The 26,849-nt window shown below is 37.2% G+C and overlaps 1 protein-coding gene across 6 annotated transcripts in view; it reads left to right on the top strand.

Annotated features, from left to right (window-relative positions):
• Nucleotides 1-26,849, top strand: part of TRIM37 (tripartite motif containing 37) — a 136,670-nt gene that overhangs the window by 55,500 nt on the left and 54,321 nt on the right. For all 6 annotated transcript variants that reach the window (XM_008695488.2, XM_008695492.2, XM_008695491.2 and 3 more), the window contains exons 13-17: nt 7,232-7,411; nt 10,544-10,658; nt 11,572-11,790; nt 13,056-13,192; nt 24,860-24,945. In XM_008695488.2, coding sequence (XP_008693710.1) covers nt 7,232-7,411; nt 10,544-10,658; nt 11,572-11,790; nt 13,056-13,192; nt 24,860-24,945 — 737 coding nt within the window. The remainder of the gene's footprint in view (nt 1-7,231; nt 7,412-10,543; nt 10,659-11,571; nt 11,791-13,055; nt 13,193-24,859; nt 24,946-26,849) is intronic.

Genomic DNA, 26,849 nt, shown 5'->3' with positions numbered 1-26,849 from the left:
AATGAAGAGGACATATGACAATACTGCACATTTATTTATGTTTATGCCCGAGAAACAGATCTTCAAAGTACATGAAGCAAGAGAAGTACAAGGAGAAATAGACAAAAGCTCTTCTCTTAATTGATATAACAGATGGGCAGGATATCATCAAGGATGTACATTTGAAGAACTTTGTCAACCAGCCTGTCCTGATTGACATTTATAGACTGATCAAACAGTAGCAGAAGTTGCACACAGATTATTTACCAAGATAGACCATATTCTGGGGTATAAAACATACCTCAGTAAATTCAAAAGGATTCAATTCGTTCAAAGTATCTTCTCTTGCCATTGTGGAATCAATTTAGATATTAACGTATTTTAAAAATCTGAAATACTTGGAAGTAAAACATTTCTAAATAACTCTAGATCAAAGAGGAAATCAAAAGGGATTTTTTGAAAATAGTTTGAATCAAATGAAAATTAAATCAAAATTCATAGTGTGCTGCTAAAGCAGTAAGTTGAGGGAAATTTATAGTAATAAAATGCCAATTTACTGTTGACCCTTAAACAACATGGGTTTGAATTGTGAGGGGTTTGAACTGCAGATTCATTTATATGCAGATTTTTTTGATACATACAATATATTACTGTAAATGTATTTTCTTTTCCTAATGATTTTCTTAGCATTTTCTTTTCTCTAACTTTAAGAAAATAGTATATAATACGTGTAACATACCAAATATGTGCTAATCAACTGTTTATGTTATTGGTAAGGCCTCTGGTCAACAGTGACCTATTAGTTAAGTTTTCAGCGAGTCAGAAATCATACTCACATTTTTGATTATGTGGGGATAAGTTCCCCTAACCCCTGCATAAATGAAAAGTAGAAAGGTCTCAAATCAGTGATCTACTTTAAAAACCTAGAGAAAAGGGGCTCCTGGGTGGCTCAGTTGGTTAAGTATCTGACTCTTGGTTTTGGCTCAGGTTGTGATTTCAGGGTTGTAAGATCAAGCCCCGCTTCGGCCTCGTGCACTAGGTAAGGAGTCTGCTTAAGATTCTCTCCCCCTCCCCTGCCCTCTTAGGGAAAAAAAAAAAAAAAAACCTAGAGAAAAGAAGATAAAGTAAGCGGAAGAAAGGAAACAATCAAAGCAGAATACGAGGTGGCTCAGTCGGTAAAGCATCTGCCTTCAGCTCAGGTCGTGATTCCAGGGTCCTGGAAACCAGCCGTGTCCGGCTCTCTGCTCAGCAGGGAGCCTGCTTCTCCCTCTCCCTCTCCCTCTGCCTGTCACTTCCCCTGCTTGTGCACAGTCTCTCCTCTCTCTGTCAAATAAAAAAGACTTATAGTAAAGCTACAGTATTAACTTAGTATAGGATAGTATTAGCATAAGGTTAGAAAAATTCATGAATGGAATATGCTACAAGTCCAGCAATAAACCTACATTCGTAAAGACAGATTTTTGATAAAGATGCAAAGGCAATGCTATAGAGGGAGTATAGTCTTGGTGCTTGGATATCTGTATGCAGAACACATAAATTCGTATCCATAGCTCGTACAATATATGTAAACTAACTGAAAATTGACTGTAATCCTAGATTTAAATTCCAAAACAATAAAACTTCTGGGAGAATATCTGTGACTTTGGGTTAAGCAATGATATTTTAGTTATAAACCAAAAGCACATCTATAAAAGAACACATTAGACTTCATGAGAACCATAAAGTTCTCTTCTTCAAATTGCGTGGACTTTTATCTGGAATATGTAAGGAACTCTCAACACTCAACAATAAAAAAAATAAACAAGCTCCCTTACGCATGTGGACAAAACATTTGTCACATAACTAAGGAAGATATATTGATGGCAAATATGCCTATTTAAGATGATTAATAGCATTGGTCATTAGGGAAATAGAAATTTATAATCAATACGATACTAATATACCCTAGTGCATTAATTATTAGGAAAATGGAAATGTATAAACAGTATGATAACCACTATATCCCATTGGAATGGCTAAAACTAAAAAGATACCAAGTTTTGGCAAGAATACATAGAAATTTGAAGTCTTGTACATTCCTCCTGGGAATGTAAAATGATACAACCACTTTTGTAAACTATTTTGTGATTGTTAACGAGTTAAACAGATGCTTACTACATGACTCAGTTAAGCCACTCCTAACCATTTACCCAAGAGAAAAGGAACTATATGTCTGCACAAAGACTTTACACAAATATTATAGCATCTTTGTTTGTAGTAGCCAAATAGAATCAACCCTAATTTCCATCAACAGCTGAATGGATAAATAAATTTTGGTGTGTCCATACAATGGAATACCACTCAGCAGTAAAAACTAATGAACTGTTGATATGTGCAACAACATGAATACCTTTTGAATTATTCATGAAGGAAACTAGACAGAAAAAGAGCGTGTATATGATTCCACTTAGGTAAAACTCTCGAAAAATGCAAAGTGAATTGTAGTGACAGAATGCAGATATGTGGTGGTTTGGAGATGGAGGGAAAGACAGGGCTGGGGTTAGGGGGAGGGAGAGGGTAAGGGAGGGAAGTACAGAAGGCAGAGGAAGCTGGGAGAGGATGTATCTCTCAGTAGTATCTTGATTGTGATGGTTTCATGGGTATGTATATGTGTGCGTGTGCGTGTGTGTGTGTGTGTGCGTGTGTGTGTACACATATAAATTACCAGATTGTATACTTTATACTAAATCGTACTCTTCAAATATGTTTAGCTTTCTTTGTTAACTTCATTAAAGCTGTTTACTCAAAAAAACAAACAACAATAAAAACTCCATTGGTCTGTCTTGTACTTTGAATGGATCTTTTACTCATGTATTGATCATTTGGAAAATAATAGTTTACTAAATATGCAGTTGACACATTTCACTATGTGATATCAAAGAATTGCATTCATTGATACTACCATTTTCATCAGGTGAGTCTTGAAGTATTAGAAAGCTTTTAAAGCTCATGTAGCACATACAGATATTCCAGAATTATGATATTTTATTTGAAAGCTTTTGTTTTGTCATTGACAACCAGTACTGGCAGTTTTTTTCCTTAATTTGGTCCAGAAAATTTCTGCCAGATATCTACAATTGTGTTGTTCTTTCATTTGATGTTTCACAAAAAAATGTGACTAATTAACTTGCAACTCAGTTGAAGTTCTGTCCCCAAGATAGCTATTGTATATCACTCTGCAGCACAAATACTTTATGTGTGTTTCCCATTTTGTGATACCAAGAGTTGAGGTTTAATAACAGTTAACAATTTTACTACATCATCAAAGACATTCCTGAGAGACACTGTCATTTTTTTCTCTGTCTGAAAGTGTGTAGCACTGAATAATATAATGACTACTGGTACATTTTTAACTACTGTTCTTCTGTACCATTAGTGCAAATGTCCACATGAAAGGGACAAACAACTTAATATTATGATAATGGTTCTGACATTTTGGATCCCTAAAAGGATCATATAGGAACTAACCCCCAGGGGCATACAAACTACACTTTAACAACCTCTGGCATAGACTAACCTTAATGCAGAATATTCTTGCCACTATTGATGAGTCAAACTATGAATAATGTTAGTAATATGGGAAGGATTCTGGCCTTCGAAGTCTAAGTATGTTTTAGTTACAGCTCTGCTCCAGATGTCCTGTATGATCTGAACAGTGGAATCATCTGTATCATTAATTTAACAGCTAACTGCTAAGTATATACTTTGCACTAAGCGCTGTGCTTTATGTAACTCACTTTGCTTTACCAACATCTTGTTAAGCTATAGGTTATATTATTTGTCCCATTTCATAGAGGGTAATACAGTGATGGCTTAGTTAAATTATTCACTCAAGATCAGCATTGGTTAACAGCAATCTGTTTAACAGATTTTTTGGTCTCTGTGCTGTTTGTTCTGAACTACTGGGCTCTGTTTGATTCTCTGAAATCAGCCATTTTGATTGGAAGGTGGTTGATTATGGGCAGAATTATAAGAAGCTCAGTGATTGTAGGATTTTGTTCATGTCCCTGTTGCTACCATTAAATCTTGGGCTTCTCCTTGTCTCTCCCTCTCTCTTTTGTTTTATTATGTTAGGTTAGCCACCATACAGTATATCATTTGTACAGTTTTCGATGTAGTGTTCCATGATTCATTATTTGCTTGTGATATCCAGTGCTCGTTACAACACGTGCCCTCCTTAATACCCATCACCGGGCTACCCCATCCTTCCACCCTCCTCCCCTCTGAAACCCTCAGATTGTTTCCTGGAGTCCATAATCTCTCATGGTTCATCTCCCCCTCTGATTTCACCCCCTTTGGTTTTCCCTTCCTTCCCCTAATGTCCTCCATGCTATTCCTTATGTTCCACATATGAGTGAAATCTGTGATAATTGTGTTTCTCTGCTTGACTTATTTCACTTAACATAATCCCCTCCAGTTCCATCCATGTTGATGCTCTCCTTGTCTCTTGATTAAGCTGTTTCTAATCTACCTCTGTTTCTTGCCTTGGGAAGCTTCTCCTTTTTCTCTTACTGGTAATGTAGATTTTGTGATATTTCTGTTGCCTTTGGTACTGATTTCATTTCTGTGCTTTTGTTGACCACATACGCTTCAGGAACTTAAAGTTCACATTGTCTTACAAACACTATAACGTTATCACTGAAAATGAAATATTAGCCAGGATACTAAGGTTGAAAAAAGATTAGGATTTGTATATTTGTTAGATATTATCTAAATACCTCAGTGAGACCTTTCTATTCTGATAAAATGACATCCTCTTATCTCTGAATTCTCTTAACACTTCAGTAAGCCTAGAGAGGAGTTTGAATACTTTTTTATTAATATTAAAATGTCACTCAATTATGGAATTCAGAGTTGAACAGTAAAGTAGTTTAACTGCCAAAATACGGAATAAAAACTTAAATCATTGTAGATGATTTTTGTAGTAGATTTTAATATCACTTGGGAGCTGTAGAGGTACTCTCATAATTTCATTATGCTTAAGTATCTCTAGAGGTGTGTGTTAGCATATACATGTATAGGCTTTCAGAGAAAATTTGCATATGAGTGACATTCTGGAATTGACTTTTATTTTACTTTATTTTTTTTAAGATTTTATTTGTGAGAGAGAGAGAGCACAAGCAGGGGGAGCAGCAGGCAAAGAGAGAAGCAGGCTCCCCACTGAGCAAGGAGCCCGATGCAGGACTCTATCCCAGGACCCTGGGATCATGACCTGAGCCGAAGGCAGATGCTTAACCGGCTGAGCCACCCAGGCGTTCCTGGAATTGACTCTTAATAGTCTGCTGAGTGCCTTGTTTTAGAGAGGGCATTTCTCTGAGTTGCTTAAATAAAGAGTTGAACTTTCTCTGGGAGAGTAAATGTAATAATACTAAAATTTTTAAGTTAACAGTTGTCATATTTATTTGGACCTTCGGTTTGATAGAAGCAAAGACTTTAAGTTGAAATATTCAAATTTAAGGTATTAGTTTTATCTAAGTTTGGGGTTGAGATGCTTTGTAGCTAATTTAACTTGCATTAATATATTCCTACCAGCAACATATGAGAGTTCATATTTCTTCACATCCTTACCAGCACTTAATAATTTTACATTTTTAATTATATTTTAGAGACATCCCAGTGAGTATGAAGTGGTATCTCATTGGGGTTTTGATTTGCATTTCCTTAATGATCAGTGAAGTTGAGCATCCTTTCATGTGCTTATTGACCATTCTATATCTTTGGAGAAATGTCTATTCAAGTCCATTGCCCATTTCTAAATGGGGTTGCCTGCCTTTTTGTTGTTGAATTATAGGAATTCTATATATATTTTGAATGCTTGAACTCTTATCAGATGATTTATAGTATTTGACAGTAGTTTGTCCCATTTTGCAGGTTTGTCCTTTCACTTTCTTGATGTGTCCTTTGGTGTACAATTTTTTATGAAGTTCAAGTTGCCTGTTTTTTCCTTTTGTTGCTCATACTTTTAGAATCAAGTCTACGAATGCATTGCCAGATTCAGTCAATTTGTGAAGATTTACCCCTGTGTTTTCTTCTAAGAGTTTTATAGTTTTAAGCCCTTATATTTAGGTCATTGATCCATTTTGAGTTAATTTTTGTATATGGAATTAGGTAAGGGTCCAGCTTCATTCTTTTGCACGTGGCTATCCAGTTTTCTCAGCACCATTTTTGTTGAAGAGACTTTTTCTTCCCCATTGAATGATCTTGGCACCCTTGTCAAAAACAATTGACCATGGATATTTGGGTTTATTTCTGGATGTTTAGTGGTACCTTTTATACTACAGAGCTAGCTTCATGAGTACCTTAAAATCGAAGTGGACAAAATATCACAACTTATGTATTGCTTAGTTCTTTGTGCCATCAATCTTGATGATGTATTGTGAGTGATACTAATATAAAAACCATTCGACAGTACTTAAAGAGATTCTCACATCTGGTATCTGTAGGTAAAGAGCTGAAATTTTTTTCCTTACTTTTGCCAGCAGAAATAGCAGGTTGTAAGCTATTGTGTTTTTCTTTTAAAAATGTGTCTTCACCAAAAAGGTAAGCTTTATGGCTACTGTTGGGTGTTCCTTCTGGTTATCTTTATTTTTTCATTTTTCTGTCTTCTTTAAATAATAGGGCTTTCTTAGTAAAAATGAGTTTGAAGACTTTGGAGTTTTATGTAATATAAGTTATGGAAATCTGAGTATATTGGAATTCTCAATGTCTACTTATTTTCAGTTAGAAAATTTTGTAGGCTTGAATTTCTGAACACAATTTATTCAAACTTGGAATAATATAGTATTTAAAAAAAATTGTTATTTACTTTATAATTGCATGGGGGTGAACCTCAGTGGGGATGGCAGAATATTTATATGTGAGGAAATACAGGTAATGAATATGTGGAAAAATATATAGCTTTGCTAAAAACAAAAGTAACTTTGAAAGTACTGTTTTATACAAAATTTATTTTTTGAGGTGCTACTTTAAACCTGCTATATTAGTAAACATTTTTAAGAGGAAAAAAGGACCTAGTGCCAATCATGTTACGGTAGCCCATTCACAAAACTGGTGTCTTTATAAATGATACAGTCATTTCTGAAAGAAAAGTGACTGTATATATCAGTAAATTTCTTCTCAGGTAATAACTTAATGACCTACTCAGTGTTTTGATATGTCTGTCTTCTCTTCTTATTTATTAACTCTATATTAATAGTTTGTTTTTCAATTTTAGATATGAGTATCGTGTAGAGATGGTTCATCAGTCCTGCAATGATCCTACCAAAAATATCATTCGAGAATTTGCATCTGACTTTGAAGTTGGAGAATGCTGGGGTTATAATAGATTTTTCCGTTTAGATTTACTTGCAAATGAGGGATACTTGAATCGACAAAATGATACAGTGATTTTAAGGTAATAAGAAACATTTGATAGCGTTGTTTTTATCATGGGGGAATAATGTCATCAGAACTTTATTTTAGAGTTTATTTATTTGAGATGCCTGGGTGGCTCAGTAGGTTAAGTGTCTGACTCTTGATTTCAGCACAGGTCATGGTCTCAGGGTTGTGAGATCAAGCCCCGCCCAGCATGGATCCTGCTTAGGATTCTCTCGCTCTCCTTGTGCCCCTCCCCCACTACTCATGCACGTGCACACATTCTCTCTCTCTCTCTCTCTCAAAAAAAGGTTTATTCAAAAAAAAAAAAAGGTTTATTCATTTAGCAGAGATGAATATTGAAATTTATACTAATTACAATCTTACTATGTTTTTAACTATTTCATTTCAGGAGCCCTGTGTAGTAATATGATTTAGAAATGTGTTTGGCATCTTGTTAGTAATTCCATAAAAAGGAAACTACTGCCTCCAATAAATAATGTTCTATATATTTATCTAGTGAGCTTCTAGCAACCTTACCATTTGGAAATACAAAAATAGGGATCGAGTGCTTATTTTTTTCATTTGACATTGTATATTTTGGTGACTGGTTTTACAAGCTTAAACTCACAGAATAATTTTCAGTTTCTTCTAGATAACAGCAAATTAAAAGTAAGGGAATAGAGATGAAAATTGATGAAAACAAACTAAGTGATAGTAGTTGGTGTGTTATTTGCAAGAAAGGACAATGTAAACGCTAACTACAAAACCACAATGGCCATGTTTAATGTTGTACCCTTAACAAGTTGTACCCTTTACAAGTCAGACATTTTGGAGCATCATTACATAATGTTTATTTTTAAGAATTATTTGCCAAAAGAAATAATTTGTTGCTATTCCACACTTTAACCATAGAGAGGATTGCAAAATTATTCAACTGTCACTTTGACCTGCCTTCCTTAGTTCTCTCCTTATTGGAGTCATAGTAATGTTGAATCTTTTGGTGGTAATCTGTGCGATAGAGTTTCCCTTTTTTAATTCAGTGTAGCCCAACTTCTAGCCATCCCTAATTATAACAAAACTTTTCCTGATAGACTTGAATATTAGGACAGGAACAGATTCCTGTTTTGATGTTTTATTATCCTTTATTCAGCAACATTTACTGAGTCTGCGCTTGGCAGTGGGTTAATATTAAGAAAGAATAAGACATGGATTTTGTTCTCAGGAAACTCCAGATGAAATGGGCAGATAAAAACAATTTATTCTACAAGATATTGCTATAATAGCAGTAGAAAATGCCGTAGGATTCGTGGAGAGGTGGCTTTGAATTATCTTATTACTCATAATATTTACTTAATGAGAGATTGCTTAAAATTTAAGCCTCAATTGACAGTTCTGGTGGAATTTTATATGTACTTATTAGAAAGTTACTTAAAGGGTGCCTGGGTGGCTCAGTCAGTTAAGTGTCCAACTCTTGATTTCAGCTTAAGTCTCGATCTCAGGGTCATGAGTTCAAGCCCCGAGTTGGGCTCTACACTGGGTGTGGAGCATACTTTAAAAAAAAAAAAGAAAGTTACTTAAGGTTTTTCTATAACTACATATGAATAAGTATGTATTTTATTCTCCTTTTGTTAAATGAATAAGTTAAGGAATTTTACCTGATGCTTGCTTTTGTTTTAATGACACAGATACTAACAGTAGTGTTCAGAATTAACTATAGTCAATTAGTTATTCAAAGATAATGTCCTTTTGAAAGTCTTAGCAATGTATACTGACTGGGCAGTATCCACATAGGATAGTGGTTGAGTGAATAATCTTTGTCCTCTAATGCATGAGTATCTTTGCCTGAAAATCATTATCTGCTGCAGATAACTCTAGATGGTCAGTAGATTCCTATACTGGCTGTAAAATCCTACAAAAAAATGGAATGATATTTAACATAACGGTGGCAAGACTGGAAGGATGATTTTTAGGCTTCCAAGTTAGTCTTGCCTCTTGGGACTCTTCCATTCTTTAGAAATCTCTTTACATATTGCTATAGAGTTTTTCACTATGAATAGACTCAAGTTTGCTTATCTGACATGGGCAGAGGTTTTTTTGCATTAGTAAGTATTAGGGTTTTAAAAGTACAGATAGGGCAGCTCCTTGGGTCCCTTCCCTCCTTGGGAGCTTTGAACTATCACTTTGCTATCGCTCAATAAACCTTGCTTTGCAGCCCACCAAAATAAATAAATAAGTAAAAATAAAAGTACAGATAACTCTGAATAGATTGAGATCCTATCATTTATCCATTAAGATCCCTTAATATACTTGTTTTTTTCCCTAACCCAAGCTGAAATATGCCATATGGAGAGCTGATTTTAAGCTGCTATCTGGAGGGGTTGGGAATATAGGTTATTTAGAGCATGCGACTCTTTGGGGGACAGTAAAGCAGTCCCAGGTAGTTGATCCTTTAAGGGATTTTTTTTTTTTTTTTTTTTACTGGGGATAAGATATATGGGAACATGAGATGAAAGTGGAAAAAGAGCAGTGTCTAAAACAAACTTTGCCTATTTTTGTAAGGTCTGACCTAAGTAAGGAAGGGGGAAAGAAAGCATTAGCTTCCTCCTTCCTGCATAGCATGGTCTTCTTTTTTTTTTTTTTTTAAAAGATTTTATTTATTTATTTGACAGAGATAGAGATAGCCAGCGAGAGGGAACACAAGCAGGGGGAGTGGGAGAGGAAGAAGCAGGCTCATAGTGGAGGGACCTGATGTGGGGCTCGATCCCATAACGCCGGGATCACGCCCTGAGCCGAAGGCAGACGCTTAACGACTGCGCCACCCAGGCGCCCCTAGCGTGGTCGTCTTCCCAACTCGTGATCAACATGGTATTTGATCTAGATTACTATAATAATATGCTTTAGTAGTTTGGGAGTTTAACCATGATGTGTAATGTTATTTCTTTAGGAAAGTATAGTTTGTGTTTAGACAGCTCACCTGAAGATAAATTTTCAGAACATTATGTCATTATAATTTGTAAACTGTATGTATAAACTGAGTTCATTTTGAATTTTAGCCTGGTAATGTAATCAGATAAACTTAAAATGATAGAATTTATAGTTACAGATTCAAGGCTTGGTTGATAATATTTTTCTGTTTGGAACATGTTTCAAGTGCAGCTCTTCTTTTAAGGTTTCAGGTTCGTTCACCAACTTTCTTTCAAAAATGCCGGGACCAGCATTGGTACATTACTCAATTGGAAGCTGCACAAACTAGCTATATCCAACAAATAAATAACCTTAAAGAGGTAAGCAAAAAGCATATGGGTTTAGTGTTTCGTATTCATAGTCTTACTGGCCTGTTACATTTGTAATTAAATTTTGGATATTACTCTTTCATAATTTTGTAGAAAAGTCCAGTTACCTTATTCTTCCCCTACATAGCACCTTTGAGCCTCTAATTTTGCACTTTTAGTTCATTACTACTAGCCACGTGTGGCTGTGTGAACTTAATTGAAATAAATTCAGTTCTTTAGTTGCACTAGCCACATTTCAAGTGCTTGTATTGGGCATTGCAGACATAGAACATTTTTATCATTGTAAAAAGCTGTATTGGACAGTGCTGCTCTCATTTGAGGTAAACTTTTCGTGTTTCTCTCGGTGATTTGAGTATTTCTCTTTTCCATGCTATCTTGAATTTAAAGGATTCTAAGCTGTAGACTAATTGAAAATTACCCCGTCTTGAATTTTCACTATTGTTGAATTGAGCCCTGCCTGGGGAGGATCAGTTAAGGAATTTTTATCTTATAGTGGTAAACTAAATTATATAAGGAATGTTTCTTTCTGCCAGTGGAAATAGAGATGGAGTGGAAGGATGGAAGGGCTGAGAATGGTTAATAGATGAGGGAGGAAAGTATGAATGAACACATACTTGGAGAGATTTTCATGTTAAGTATGTTATTTAAAACTGCTATTCACTGTATAGTTTGCTAATTGTATGTGTAGCTCAGGCTGGATGTGAGAAGAAGAATGAGAATAAAGGAGGCAGGGTTTTTTTTGCCATAGATTTTTCTAAGCAAAACCAGGAGGAAGTGAGAAAGATGGTTTGAAAAATAGTTTTAGGACATCTGGATGTATTTTTTTTACTTAAAATGTTTTTTACTGTACCAGTGAAGCACTGCTTTTGACTCATGTTTATTTGTGCTATTATTATTTTAAAAGAGACTTACTATTGAGTTGTCTCGAACTCAGAAATCAAGAGATTTGTCACCACCAGATAATCATCTTAGCCCGCAAAATGATGACACTCCTGAGGCACGTGCTAAGAAGTCTGTGTCATGCACTGATATGCTTCTCCAGGATGGTCCTACTACAGCTTCTATAAGAGAGGTCAAAGAGGATGAAGAAGAGGAAGAGAAGATTCAGAATGAAGATTATCATGTAAGGGGCGCTTGGGTGGCTCAGTTGGTTAAGCATCCGACTCTTGATTTCAGCTCAGGTCATGGTCTCAGGGCATGAGATAGAGCCCCATGTTGGGTTCTATGCTCAGAGGGGAGTCTGTTTGAGATTCTTTTTCCTCTCTCTCTGTCCCTTCCCCCATTCCCATGTCCCTCCCCCCACTCTTATTATATAACAAATTAGATTTGTTTTAGGTTCCTTTTGTGTTTTATAAGGGAATAAGATTATGGTTTCCAATATAGAATATATAGAGTACTCTACATATGTATACTATATGTATCAATGTACTAAAAGTCTTGTCCATTTATTTTCATTACTAGCGTATGCTCTTCTATAAATATTAATAAGTTGTTGAATCTAAGTGTTGCAAGGTTCTAAAATTTATTGTAGAAAACTGTACATTCTGCAAAATAAACTGATGCACATTCTGGAAACTATATAAATTGTGGAATTAAAATGCATTCTATTTCCATTCACAGAAACTAGTACTTTATTTTTGCACATGTGGGTAGAATGATGTAGAATTTGGGAGACAGCCAGGTTTTATCCCAGCTAAACCACCACCAGAATGAGAATTCAAGAAGTGGTTATTATTGTTTAAAGACAGTGATGCAGAGATGGGGTATTTTTTGTGTTCTTTTGTTTTGTTTTTTTGTAATTGTTATTTTTAAGATGGGAGACATCAAGTATGGGTTAAAATGAGGGAGCCAGTGCAGAGAGGTAAGGTTAAGGTACTGATAAGACAAACCATTTAAGGAGATAAGAGTGATTGGAGTGGAGCACTCAGGTGAAGCAGTTAACCTTTGATAGGATGAATTAAAGGCATGGTGGGGTTTGCAGGTAGGGCAGCTAAAATATGGGGGATATTTACATTAATAACCAGTGTGTTTTTCTGTGCATATGGGTGATAGTTTTATGATGTCCTTGAGGGTATTAGAGGTTAGGTAGGACTAAAGGAGTGATGGTTTGAAATGTTACCTTGTGAAGAGCCTTACTGGCAGCTGACATGGAATATATGAAGCATTTCCAGAGACACTGAAGGCCTAGCTGAAAATGGTAGCAATAAGTCATTAGTGGAACCAGATGTAGTTGTATGATTTTCTCTAAAGGGCCCAGCTGCCTCTGCACAGGAGCTGAAAATTCGGATGATTACATTCTTTTTTGGTGCTTGGTCCATCAGCTGGATCAGATGATCAACTGAGTAAAAACATTTGAGATAGAAGTCTTGTTTCTTTGCCTTGATCTAGCATGAACTTTCAGATGGAGATCTGGATCTGGATCTTGTTGGGGAAGATGAAGTGAATCACCTTGATGGCAGCAGTTCCTCTGCCAGTTCCACAGCAACAAGTAACACAGAGGAAAATGACATTGATGAAGAAACTATGTGAGTATCTCACATTAACTACCCACTATAAAGCATCTAAGTGGTAATTACTAGAAGCATGTTAACTAATTTAGGCCTAAAGGTGGGGATATTCAGCATTTTTACTTACTATAAAGTGTCTTATATAAAGAAGGAACTTGAAGGAAAGACAATCAGGTTCTTCCCTCTCATTTCTGGGTTCCAAAATGAGATTTAGTTTTTCATTTTACTTTTAATTTTGCAATTATTTCATATTTAAGAAAAGTCACAAAAATATTAAATAACAGTTCCCATATTCCCTTTGCCCAGATTAATTACCTGAGTGTTAATATTTTATTGTGTTCCTCTTTTCTCTTTTTTTTTTTTGTGACTTTCGAGATTAGGTGAATATACTTTTCATTGTGTACTTCCTAAAAACAACTGTATTTCTTATGTAACTACAGTATAGTTATCAAAATCAGGATTAATGTTGATGTAATACTATAATCTATGACCATTTAAAAATTTGCCATTGGTTTCCTTTGTCTGGTTTAGGATCCAATCCAGTATCATATGTTGCTTTTAGTTAAATTTCTTTATTCTTAATCTTCTTTAATCTTCTTTAATCACATCTTTTTTTTTTAAATTTTTTGTTAATGACTTTGACACTTCTGAGAAAGAGCGGTTATTTTGTAGCAAGTCCCTCAATTTGGGAGTCCTCTGAGTGTTTCCGCACAATGAAATTGAAGTTATGCACTTTAGGCAGGAGTACTAAAGAAAGAAGTGATGATAGAGCCTTTTCGGAGCATCCTATGAGGGAGTGGCAGGAGGGCACATGTCTTTTATCTGTCCCATTACAATTGATTAATTTAGATTGCTTGGTTAAGGTGATGTCTGCCAGATTTCTCTACTCTAAAATTACTGATTTTTCACTTTGTAATTAACAAATATCCTGTGGGGACATATTTTGAGACTGTAAATATCTCCCTTTGCCCACCACCCTCCTCTCTGGTAAACATCAGTTTGTTCTCTATAGTTAAGCGTCTATTTCTTGGTTTGTGTCTCTCTTTCATTTTTTCCCCTTTCCTCGTTTGTTTTCTCTCTTAAATTCAACATATGAGTGAAATCATACGATATTTGTCTTTCTGAGTGACTTAGCATTATTCTCTCTACCTCCATCCATGTTGTTTGAAATTTCAACATTTCTTTTTTATGGCTAAATAATATTCCATTGTGTATGTATATGTGTGTGTATATACATATACACCATATTTTCTTTTTACATCCATCCGTGGACACTTGGGCTGCTTCTACATCTTGGCTGTTGTAAATAATGCTGTTATAAATATACGGGTGTATGTATCCCTTTGAATTAATGTTATTGTATTCTTTGGGTAAATAACCCAATAGTGCAATTGCTGGATCATAGGGTAGTTCTACCTTTAACTTTTTGAGGAACCTCCATACTGTTTTCCACAGTGGCCGCACCCGCATGCATTCCCACCAACAGTGCATGAGGATTTCCCTTTCCTTACGTCCTCACCATCTGTTGTTTCTTGAGTTTTTTATTTTAACCAGTCTGACAGGTGTGAAGCAGCATCTCATTGTGCTTTTGATTTTTATTTCCCTGATGAGTGATGTTGAGCATCTTTTCATGTGTGTCTTGGCCATGTGTATGTCTTCGGAGAAATATGTGTTCATGTCTTCTGCCCATTTTTAAATTAGATTATTTTTTGGATGTTGATTTTGATGAATTCTTTATGGATTCTGGATACTAGTCCTTTACCCAGTATGTCATTTGCAAATATCTTCTCTCATTCCATCAGTTACCTTTTAGTTTTGTTAATTGTTTCCTTTGTTGTTTCCTTCCAAAAGCTTTTTTTTTTGATGTAGTCCCAGTAGTTTATCTGTGCTTTTGTTTCCCTTGCCTCAGGAGACCTATCTAGAAAAAAGTTGCTTTGGCTAATGTCAAAGAAGTCACTATCTGTCTTCTCTTCCAAGATTTTTATGGTTTTAGATCTCACATTTAGGTCTTTAATCCATTTTGAATTTATTTTTTGTGTATGGTATAATGAAGTGGTCCAGTTTCATTCTTTTTTTGCTATCCAGTTTTTGTTGAAGAGACTTTTTTCCACTGGATATTCTTTCCTGCTTTGTCAAAGATTAACTGACCTTATAGTTGTGGGTTTCTATTCCATTGATCTGTGTGTCTGTTTTTATGCCAGTACCATACTGTTTTGATTGCTACCGTTTTATAGTATAACTTGAAGTCTAGAATTGTGAGGCCTCCAGCTTTGCTTTCTTTTTCAAGATTGCTTTGGCTATTTGGGGTCTTTTGTGGTTCCTTACAAATTTTAGGATTTTTTGTTCTAGTTCTGTGAAAAATGATGTTGGTATTTTGATTGCTTTGAGTAGTATAGACATTTTAGCAGTATTTGTTCTTCCAATCCATGAGCATGGTGCTACGTCTTTCCATTACTTTGTGTCATCTTCAGTTTCCTTCATCAGTGTTTTCTAGTTTTCAGAGGACAGGTCTTTCTCCTCTTTGGTTAGGTTTATTCCTAGGTATCTTATTATTTTTGGTGCAATTAAAAATGGAATTGTTTTCTTAATTTCTCTTTCTGCTGCTTCAATATTAGCGTATAGAAATGCAGCAGATTTTTCTGTATTAATTTTGTGTCCTTCAACTTTATTGGATTCATTGCTTCTAATTGTTTTTTGGTGGAATCTTTAAAATTTTCTGAGTATAGTGTCATGTCATTTGCAAATACTGACAGTTTTATTTCTTACTTACCAGTTTGGATGCCTTTTATTTATTTTTGTTGCTGATTGCTGTGTCTAGGACTTCTGGTACTATGTTGAATAATAATGGTGAGAGTGGGTATCCTTGTTTTGTTCTTGACCTTAGGGGAAGGGCTCCCAGTTTTTCCCCATCAAACATGATGTTAGCTGTGGGTTTTTCAGATATGGCTTTGATTATGTTGAGGTATGTTCCCTCTACACCTACTTTCTTGAGCGTTTTTATCCTGAATGGATGTCGTACTTTGTCCATTGTTTTTTCTGTGTCTATTGAAATGGTTGTGTTTCTAATCCTTTTTCTTATTGATGAGATATATCACATTGATTGGCTTGAGAATATTGAATCACTTAGCACCCAGGAAAAAAAAATCCCACTTGATTGTGGTGAAAGATTTTTTTTAATGTATCGTTGGATTCAGTTTGCTAGTATTTTGTTGAGGATTTTTGCATCTATGTTCATTAGAGTTACTGGCCTGTGGTTTTTTTTTTTTTTTTAAGATTTATTTATTTTATTATAAATTAGAGTGCATGCTTTTGAGTGGGGGAGGGGCAGAAGGCGAGAATCTTCAAGCAGACTCCCTGTTGAGTGCAGAGCCAGACATGGAGCTCCATCTCAGGACCACTGAGATCATGACCTGAACTGAAACCAAGAGTCAGATGCTGAAACCATTAGAGTCAGACGCTTAACTGACTGTGCTACCCAGGCACCCCCTGTCGTTCTCTTTTTTTGTGGTATCTTTATCTGGTTTTGGTATCAGGGTAATGATGACTTCATAGAATGAATTTGGAAGTTTTCCTTCCTTTTCTATTTTTGGAGTAGTTTGAGAAGAATAGGTGTATTAACTCTTTTTAAAATGTTTGATATAATTGACCTGTGAGGCCATTTGGTCCTGGACTTTTGTTTATTTGTAGTTTTTTTTATTACAATTCAGTTTCTTTGCTGATAATCAGTCTGTTCAAATTTTCTGTTTCTTTCTGTTTCAGTTTTGGTAGGTTATATGTTTTTAGGAATTTATCCATTTCTTCTTGGTTGCTCAATTGTTGGCATATGGTTTTTCATAATATTCTCTTATAATTATTTATGTATGTGGTGTTTATTGTTATTTCTCTTCTCTTGTTGTGATTTTATGTATGTGTGTATGTATGTATTTATTTTAAGTAGGCTCCACACCCAACGTGGGGCTTGAAGTCATGACCCTGGGATTAAGAGTCGCATGCACTACCGACTGAACCAGCACCTTGTGATTTTATTTATTTGGGGTTTTTTCTCTTGTTTTCTTGATAAGTCTGATTAGAGGTTTATCAATTTTATTGATTTTTTTTTTTTTAAAGAATCAGCTGCTCTATTCATTGATCTGATCTATTGTTTTCTGGTTTCTATATGATTTATTTCTAATCTTTATTATTTCCTTCCTTCTGCTGTTTTTAGGTTTTGTTTGTTCTTCTTTTTCTAGCTCCTTTAGGTGTAGTTAGGTTGTTTGAGATTTTCCTTGCTTCTTGAAGTAGGTCTGTATTGCTATAAGCTTCTTCCTAGAACTGCTTTTGCTGTGTCCCTGAGGTTTTGAACTGTTGTGTTTTCATTTTCATTTGTTTCCATGAACTTTTTTTTTTTAAGATTTTATTTGACAAAGAGAGACACAGCGAGAGAGGGAACACAAGCAGGGGGAGTAGGAGAGGAAGAAGCAGGCTCCCAGGGGAGCAGGGAGCCCAATGCGGGGCTCAATCCCAGGACCCTGGGATTATGCCCTGAGCCGAAGGCAGACACTTAACGACTGAGCCACCCAGGCGCCCCTGTTTCCATGAACTTTTTAATTTCTTCTTTTGTTACCTGGTTGTTCTGTTCATTGTTTAGTAGCATGTTATATAACTTCATGTATTTGTGCTCTTTCCAGATTTTTTCTTTTGGTTGACTTCAAGTTTCATAGCGTTCTTGTCAGAAAAGATGCTTGCTATGACTTTGATCTTTTGGAATTTGTTGAGGCTTGTTTTGTGGTCTAGTATGTGATCTGCTCTGGTGAATGTTCCGTGTGCGCTTGACAAGAATATGTATTCTGGGGCGCCTGGGTGGCACAGCGGTTGGGCGTCTGCCTTCAGCTCAGGGCGTGATCCTGGCGTTATGGGATCAAGCCCCACATCAGGCTCTTCTGCTATGAGCCTGCTTCTTTCTCTCCCACTCCCCCTGCTTGTGTTCCTTCTCTCTCTCTGGCTATCTCTGTCAAATAAATAAATAAAATCTTTAAAAAAAAAAAAAAGAATATGTATTCTGCTGTTTCAGGATGGAGTGTTCCAAATATATCTTTTAAATCCCTCTTGTTCAGTGTGTCATTCAAGGCCATTGTTTCCTTGTTTCCTTTGTTCAGCTGATTTGTCCAGTGATGTAATTTGAATGTTAAAGTCCTCTGCTGTTATGGTATTATTATCCATTAGTTCCTTTATTTCTGTTATTAACTGTTTCATGTATTTAGTTGCTCTTACGTTGGATGCATAAATATTTATAGTTGTTGTATCTGCTTGTTGGCTTGTCGCCTTTATTATATAATGTCATTCTTTGTCTCTTATTACAGTTTTGTTTTGTTTTTTATTGAGAGAGAGAGAGAGAGGAGCAGAGGGAGAAAGACTCTTAAGCAGGCTCTATGCCCAATTCTGAGTCTGACACAGGGCTCAATGTCTCAATCCGGGGCTTTGTCTCTTGACCCGAGATCATGACCTGAGCCAAAATGAGGAGTCAGATGCTTAACCAACTGAGCCACCCAGGCACCCCTAAAGTCCTTGTTTTAAAGTTCATTTTGTCTGCTACAAGTATTGCTACTCTGGTTTTCTTTTGACATCCATTTACATGATGAACGTTTCTCCATCCCTTCACTTTAAAGATTTATTTATTTATTTGAGAGAGAGAGTGCAGGGGGAAGGGACAGAGGGAGATGGAGAGAGAGGGTTTTGGTTTTCTTTTTTTTTAAGATTTTATTTATTGATTTGAGAGAGAGAGACCATGAGCAGGGGAGAGGGGCAGAGGGAGAGGGAGAAGCAGAATCCCTGCTGAGTAGGGAGCCCAACGTGGGGCTCTCTCCCAGGACCCCAAGATCATGACCTGAACCAAAGGCAGACGCTTAACCACCTGAGCCACCCAGGCACCCCTGGAGAGAGAGAGTCTTAAGGGGACTGTGTGCTGAGCACAGAGCCTGACGTGAGGCTTGATCTCACAACCCTGAGATCATGACCTGAGTCGAAAACAAGAGTTGGATGCCTAACCAACTGCATCACCCGGGTGCCCCTCCATCCCTGCACTTTAAATATGCAGGTGTCTTTAGGTCTAAAATGAGTCCCTTGTAGGCAGCATATAGATGGGTCTTTCTTTTTTTTTAATCCATTCTGTCACTCTAGGTCTTTTGTTTGGAGCATTTAGTCCATTTACATTCAAAGTAGTTATTGAAAGATACATATTTATTACCATTTTATTACTTGTTTTGTGGTTGTTTCTCAAGATTTTTTCTGATTTTGTCTTTGTATCATGGTTTTCTGGTTTTCTTTAGTGATATGTTTGGATTTCTTTCTTTTCTTTGCATATTTATTAACAGTTTTTGATTTGTAGTTACCATTAGGTTTGTATATAACATCTTCTGGATATAGCAGTGTATATTGAGTTCATAGTCATTTAAGTTTGAATGCATTCTTTACTCCTCCCCATATTTTAGATGTATGGTGTCATATTTTACGTCCTTTTATTTTGTGAGGTCCTTGACTGATTTTTTACAGAAATACTCATTTTTACTGCTTTTGTGTTTTCTAACTTCATACTGTCACTTTCAGTCTTTCCCTTTTACTCAAAGAGTTGCCTTCAATATTTCTTGCAGGGCTACTGGTTATGAATTCCTTTAGTTTTTGTTTGTCTGGGAAACTCTTTTCTCTCTCCTTATATTCTGATTTTGGATATAGTATCCTTGGCTGCAGAATTTTCCCATTCAGCCCTTTGAATATATCTTGCCACTCCTTTCTGGCTTGAAAAGTTTCTGCTTAAAAATCTGTTGACAGTCTTATGGGGTTTCCTTTGTATGTAACTATCTTCTTTTGACTTGCTGCCTTTTTTTTTTTTTTTTAAGATATATTTATTTATTAGACAGTAAGTGAGTGTGTGAGTAGGAGGAGAGGGAGAGGAAGAGAAAGAATCTCCAGCAGACTCCATGCTGAGCTCGGAGCCCGACATGGGGCTGGATGCCAGCACCCTGAGATCATGACCTGAGCGGAAATCAAGAGTTGTGTGCTCAACCCACTGAGCCACCCAGACACCTCTTGACTTGTTGCTTTTAATATTTTTTCTTTATTACTGTATTTTGCCATTTTTATTTAGTTTTTTAAAAATTTATTTATTTCTTTGTCAGAGAGAGAGAAAGCACGAATAGGGGGAGTAGCAGGCAGGGGAGAAGCAGGCTCCCCCGCTGAGCAAGGACGTTGTTGTGGAACTTGATCCCAGGACCCTGGGATCATGACCTGAGCCAAAGGCAGACGTTTAACCGGCTGAGCCACCCAGGTGTCCCTGTTTTGCCATTTTAATTATAATATGTCTTGGTGTGGATATGTTTTTGTTGATTTTGGTGGGAGTTCTCTGTGCCCACGGTTCTGGAAATCTGTTTCATTCTTCCAATTAGGGGAGTTTTTAGCTATAATCTCTTCAAATAAATTCTCTGCTCCCTTTTCTCTATGTTCTTCTGGGACTCCTGTAATACGAATGTAACTATGTTTGATGGAGTCACTGAGTTCCCTAAGTCTGTTCTTGTTTTGTATAATTATTTTTTCTCTTTTGTTAAGTTTGATTACTTATGTTACTCCGTCTTCTAGGTCATTAATTTATTCTTCTGCTTCTTCCAGCCTATTCTTCATTCCATCAGATTCCATCAGGAATGTTTCTCATTTCATTTACTGAGCCCTTTATCTCTGCTGTGTTATTCCTTATCTCTGTGCTAATGGTCTAACTGATGTCCTCTATTCTTTTCTCAAGTCCAGTTAATATACTCTTATGATCATTGCTTTGAATTCTCCAGCAAGCATGTTACATCTGTTTTGCTTAGGTCTATCGCTGTGTCATGTTCTTTCATTTAGGACAAATTCCACTGTCTTCTCATTTTGTCTATGTCTCTGCCTGTTTCTTTGTGTTAGGAAAGCCAGCTGTGTCGCCTGTTCTTGAGGGTAATGGCCTTATGAAGAAGAGGTCCTGTAGAGCCCTGCACTGTGGTGTCCCCTGTTCCCCAGGGCCTGCTGCTTTCATGAGTGTCTCCATTGTGTACTGCATGCACTCTGCTGTTGTGTCATGGGTGCTTTTCTTTAGGCCAGTTGTCTGCAGATGCTTTCTTTTTCTGTTGTGGGTAGTGTTTGGTCCCTGACCTGAATGTGGCATGTTTTAACTAGGTGCGCTCTGGTGTGCTTGTGAAATGAGACCTGTTGCCACCACCACTGGAACTGAGGCCTGGCAAGACTGTATATTCAGGAGGCATGGTGTGGGCAGGGCTTTGGTTTGGTCTTCTGGGAGATGATGCTCACCACACTGGGACTGATGGAAGCATGACTGGGAAGTGCGGTTCTTCCGGAGCACTAGGGTAGGGGGCTTGGTGTAAGCAAGCTAGGTGGCGAGTGTTGGTGCTGTACTAGTTCCTGCAGGTGGCTTTCTATTTATGCTGAGGGGCTGGAGAAGGAAATGGTGCCAGCCAGTTTCTTTGTTTTTGGAGGGGTTACTCAATGAATGCTACCTGTCTGGCATAGGTGCTGAGATGAGCAAATAACTTCCCCACTGTGTGCACCAGACACTCTTCAGATTGCTGTTTCTACTCTGTATGTCCATGGGCTGTTTGCCTGCCTTCTCTCCCAAGATCAGCCCCAATGCCCCAGTGCCCTCTGCGTTCTATCCCCTTCCCAGCCTGCTGACCGTTAGAACTTTAGGCTTTAAGCCCACTGGTTGCAAGAACTCACAAAATTGGGCCCTTCTCACTTCCTAAGTCAATTCCTATGGGGATGTCTTCCCCTCGTGGGCTCTCCTGTGTGTTAATCTGTTTCTCACCCTTTTGCACAACTGCCACTCCCTTCCCATCACAGGGACCATGATCCATTTCTCTCCCAAACTGCATCTCTGTACCTCCTACCTCTTCTGTGTAACCCCTTCTCTACCTTTAGCTGTGGACTTGTTCTGCCAGTCTTCAGGTTGATCTCTAGGGTATTGAGGATGATTTGATAGTTATCTAGTTGTATTCATGGGACAGGCAAACCTACGGTCCTCCAACTCCTCCACCATCTTCCTTTTACCTGCGCTCTTGTCTTTTCTTCTTAAGGAGTCTTTTGCCAAGCAGAAGTTTTTAATATTTCAGCAGTGTTTTGTAGTTTTTGGAGTATATGTTTAACACCTCTTTTGTTAAATCATTCCTAAGTATTGTATTATTTTTATACTATTGTAAGTGGAATTTTTAATTAATTAATTTATTTTTTAGAAATTCCCTTTTGGATTGTTCTTTGCAAGTATATGGAAATTCAGTTGATTTTTGTATTCTGCAACCTTGCCAATTCATTTTTTAGTCAATTTTTAAAGTTTTTCTGTATACAATATGGCTTCTGTAAACAGACTTAGTTTTACTTACTGGATACTTTTTTAAAGATTTATTTATTTAGAGAGTACATGCATGCATGTAAGTGAGGGGAGAGGGAGAGAGAGAATCTCAAGGAGACTCAGCGCTGAGTGTGGAACCCCATGTGGGGCTCAATCCCACAACTGTGAGCTCATGACCTGAATGGAAATCAAGAGTTGGACACTTAACCAACTGAGCCACCTAGGCACCCCCTTACTAGATGCTTTTTATTTCTTGTCTAAGTTCACTGGCTAGGGTGTCCAGTAGAATGTTGAAGAGAACCTGTGGGAGTGGACATCCTTGTCTTGTTCCTGATCTTAGAGGGAAACTACACCATTAAGTATGATGTTAGCTGTGGGTTTTCTGTAGACGCTTTTCATATGGTTGAGGAAGTTCCCTTCTATTCCTGGTTTGTTGAATGCTTTTATTGTGAAAGCAAATTGGATTTTGTCAAATTATCTTTCTGTATCTATTCAGATGATTGTGTAGTTTTTCTTTATTCTATTAGCATGATCTACTACGTTAACTTTTTTGGATTTTTGGATTTTTGGATTTTAAACCAACTAGGCATTNCTGAGGTAAGTCCCACGCTGCCATGATTTGTAATTCTTTTTTATCTTTTTCTGATTCCATTTGAGAGTATTTTTTTATGCTGTATATTTCTGTGTGGCTGTTTTTCAGCCTGCTTCCTCCTCCAGGAAAAATCTCTGAGTCAGAGCTCTGAAGCTAGAGTGGGGACAGAGTTTGCTAATTTCTCCCATTTTAGTAGTTGAACCAGTGAGGGTGGGGGAGTTAGAGACTATACCCTCAGATCTTCTCAGCTAGTCTTCTCATGCCTAGGACCTCCATTCATGAGTGAATTGGGGCATACTGATTCAGGCCCCAGTATTCTCAGTATGTTAACACCCAAGGTGAAGCCTTGGGTCTGGATGGAAGAAAGGTATCCCCCTATGTGACCGCATTTACCTGACCTAAAGAGTGGAATTTCTGTATCACTGAATTGGGAGGGGAAGAGGGAACAGGTTGTCCTTGTTTAAGTACCTCGGACTCACTGTTTTTACCAGATTTTAACACATTTTTTGGATGAGTTTTTTCATTTGCTGTATGCTCTTAGAACCATTTCCAGAGACTCTAGATGACTGTTTTAAAATTAATTTTTACCGGTGTCAATGGAGCGGGTCTACAGAGTTCCTTAAGCTGGGAATTGATCTCGTGACTTCTTCAAATACCCCAAACTAGCACTGATTAGTGCTGTTCCATATTATAGTACTTTGTCATTACAGTAGGGTAATAGGCGCTTGGCTGGCTCAGTTGGTGGAGCACGTGACTCTTGATCTCAGGGTCGTAGGTATGAGCTCCACACTAGGCATAGAACTTATTTTAAATAGATAAATAAATAAAAATTTTTAAATTACAAATAAAAGGTAATAGTGTTTTTTGATAGAAGAGACTTCGAAGACTTTGGTAGGAGGCAACACCCTCTTTCTGAACTATCATTTTAAGAAAATATTTTCTTTTAAGATTTTATATATTTATTTGAGATAGAGAGGGAGCACGAGCAGTGGGGAGGGCCAGAGGGAGAAGGAGAAGCAGACTCCCTGGTGAGCAGGGAGCCTGATGTGGGGCTCCATCCCAGGACCCTGAGATCATGACCTGAGCCAAAGGCAGATGTTTCACTGACTGAGCCACCCAGGTGCCCCAAGAAAACAGTATTTAATCATATATAATAATTTGATCATCTTTTTTTAACCTTAAAATGTGTTTTTTTTGTTTTGTTTTTTGTTTTTAAAGATTTTATTTATTTATTCGACAGAGATAGAGACAGCCAGCGAGAGAGGGAACACAAGCAGGGGGAGTGGGAGAGGAAGAAGCAGGCTCCCAGCAGAGGAGCCTGATGTGGGGCTTGATCCCACAACACCAGGATCACGTCCTGAGCCGAAGGCAGATGCTTAACGACTGAGCCACCCAGGCGCCCCATTAAAATGTAGTGTTTTAAGCCTAATTTCTTACCATTAAGTTACAGAATACAGAAGATATAATTTCTTTTGCTTACAGTGTTTCTCAGATCTTCCATTTTAAAAATTAAATGTTGCCAACCTGTCTTAGTATTTTTAAAAGGTAGTTTGAACATGAACAGTATCCATACATGCAATAACAAAAGTTTTTTTTCCTCATTTTTGTATTGAGAAATCTATTTATTTCATAGGAGAAAGCTCTACACTATTGTTATAAAATTAATTGAGGTGTGACCAGTAATGTTTATTGTCCCTACTCTATAGAAATGATGAATTTTTTATATTGTTAGGTCTGGAGAAAATGATGTGGAATACAACAACATGGAATTAGAAGAGGGAGAACTTATGGAAGATGCAGCTGCTGCAGGACCACCAGGTACAGAGGCCAAGATGCACCAGCTTGCATCTTCTCTTTCCTCTTCTCTGACTGTATCATATTTTAATATATGGCAGCCACTGCTCTACATGGCCCATGGTATTGGTAGTGCTATATATATATATATATAGTGTGTGTGTGTGTGTGTGTGTGTTTGTATCTTAGAGTGTATTTGAAATGGTAATAATAGCTAACATTTGGTAGGTATTCTTATGTACCAGGCATTGTGCAAAAGCACTTCATGTGTACCTTATCTCATTAACTTACAATATTCTGTGAGATAGATTTTAATATTATCTGCTTTTTATAACTATACAGATTGGTGGAGAAATTAAGCAACTTTCTGTCATTCACAATTTCGTAAATGAAAGAGAGGGATTAGAGTTTTGTATTTGTCTGAATCCAAAGCTCATGGTCTTCTCTACAATCATATACTATCCTTTTATGATACATAAGTCTGTTTGTATATCTAATTTGACTATAAAATAATCTGAGTAGATTCATGGAATGTGACTTACAAAAGACTTTTTTTTTTTTAAACATTTATTATTTGAGAGAGTGTGTGTGCACATGCGTGCAGGGGGAAGGGGCAGAGGGAGAGGGAGAGAATCCCAAGCAGACTTCCCTATGAGCACGGAGCTTGATGTGGGGCCCAGTCCCAATGATCCTGAGATCATGACCTGAGCTGAAATCAAGAGTCAGCTGCTTAACCGATTGAGCCACCCAGGCGCCCCACAGAGGACCTTTTGAGAGCTCATCTTACGATGCACAGAATAAACTTTAATTGCTTCGATTACTTACATAGTTTGTGGTAGAGCCAGACTAGAACTTCACATCATCTTTTTCTTGGACGACATTTTTTTTGCCAGACCGCACTGCTCCTGCTTCTCTTGGGATGAAGTGACTCAAGTACTGCATGTTTCTTTTGTGTTCTTAGACCTGTTTATTTTTGTTTGTTTTTGTTTCTTAGATTTTATTTATTTATTTGACAGCGAGCAAGCACAAGTAGGGGGAGCAGCAGGGAGAGGGAGAGGGAGAAGCAGGCTCCTCGCCAAGTGGGGAGCCCAGTGCAGGGCTCAATCCCAGGACCCTGGGATCATGACCCGAGCCAAAGCCACCCAGGTGCCCCATGGACCTGTTTAATTAAGCATGCAAATCTTGGCTAGAAGAATTATAAGCTGTCTTGGTACTGCTTCTACTTTATTGATGTTGCACTTGGTACAAACACCGGCATATTGTATAGCATGTTTGGATCACTGAAGACTGCTTAAACATTAGTCTTCAAGCATTTCCACTTCCACTCATACTTTGTACTCTTCCTACTCCTCACTTTATTCTAGGTGATCTCATTTATGCCTATATTTCAGTTCTATCTATATACTGATTATTCTTCAAGTTCTCTCTCTAGCCTTTATTTTTCTCATGACTTCCAGATCCATGTAGCAGTCTGGGGTTTTGATGTTATCAGACTCAGCATCTCGCAAACAGAAATCATCATCTTTTTATGCCATCCTGCCTGTCAGTAGTAGCTCATCATCTTAGTGATTGATAGTGTTAAACATTTTTCATCTTTTCCTCTTGCTCAAACTCTGCCTTTAATACATTACCCAAATATGTTGATTCTGCCTCCTAAGCAGTGCATGAATTCATTTGTTACTTCACATTCCTTTGCCATTCCTAGGCCACTGTCTTTCAAAACAGCCTCCCATCTGGGTTCTTTGCATCCATTATTGTTCCCTTCCATTCTGTCTCCCACAGCTAAGAGTTCAGAATGAATTGTTTTTTTCCTTCATATTTGTATCCGATCATGTCACTTCTCTAATTTAAAACTCTTTATTGGGTTCCATTTATTTAAGGATAAAGTCCAAACTTGCTAATGGTACAGAAGGCCTTTCATATGGTGG

The sequence above is a fragment of the Ursus maritimus genome, unplaced genomic scaffold (assembly GCF_017311325.1).
Source record: "Ursus maritimus isolate PB19 unplaced genomic scaffold, ASM1731132v1 scaffold_24, whole genome shotgun sequence".
In the NCBI taxonomy this organism is placed as follows: Eukaryota; Metazoa; Chordata; class Mammalia; order Carnivora; family Ursidae; genus Ursus; species Ursus maritimus.
Note: the sequence above shows the minus strand (reverse complement) of the source record. Positions and strands in the feature narration are given on the sequence as shown.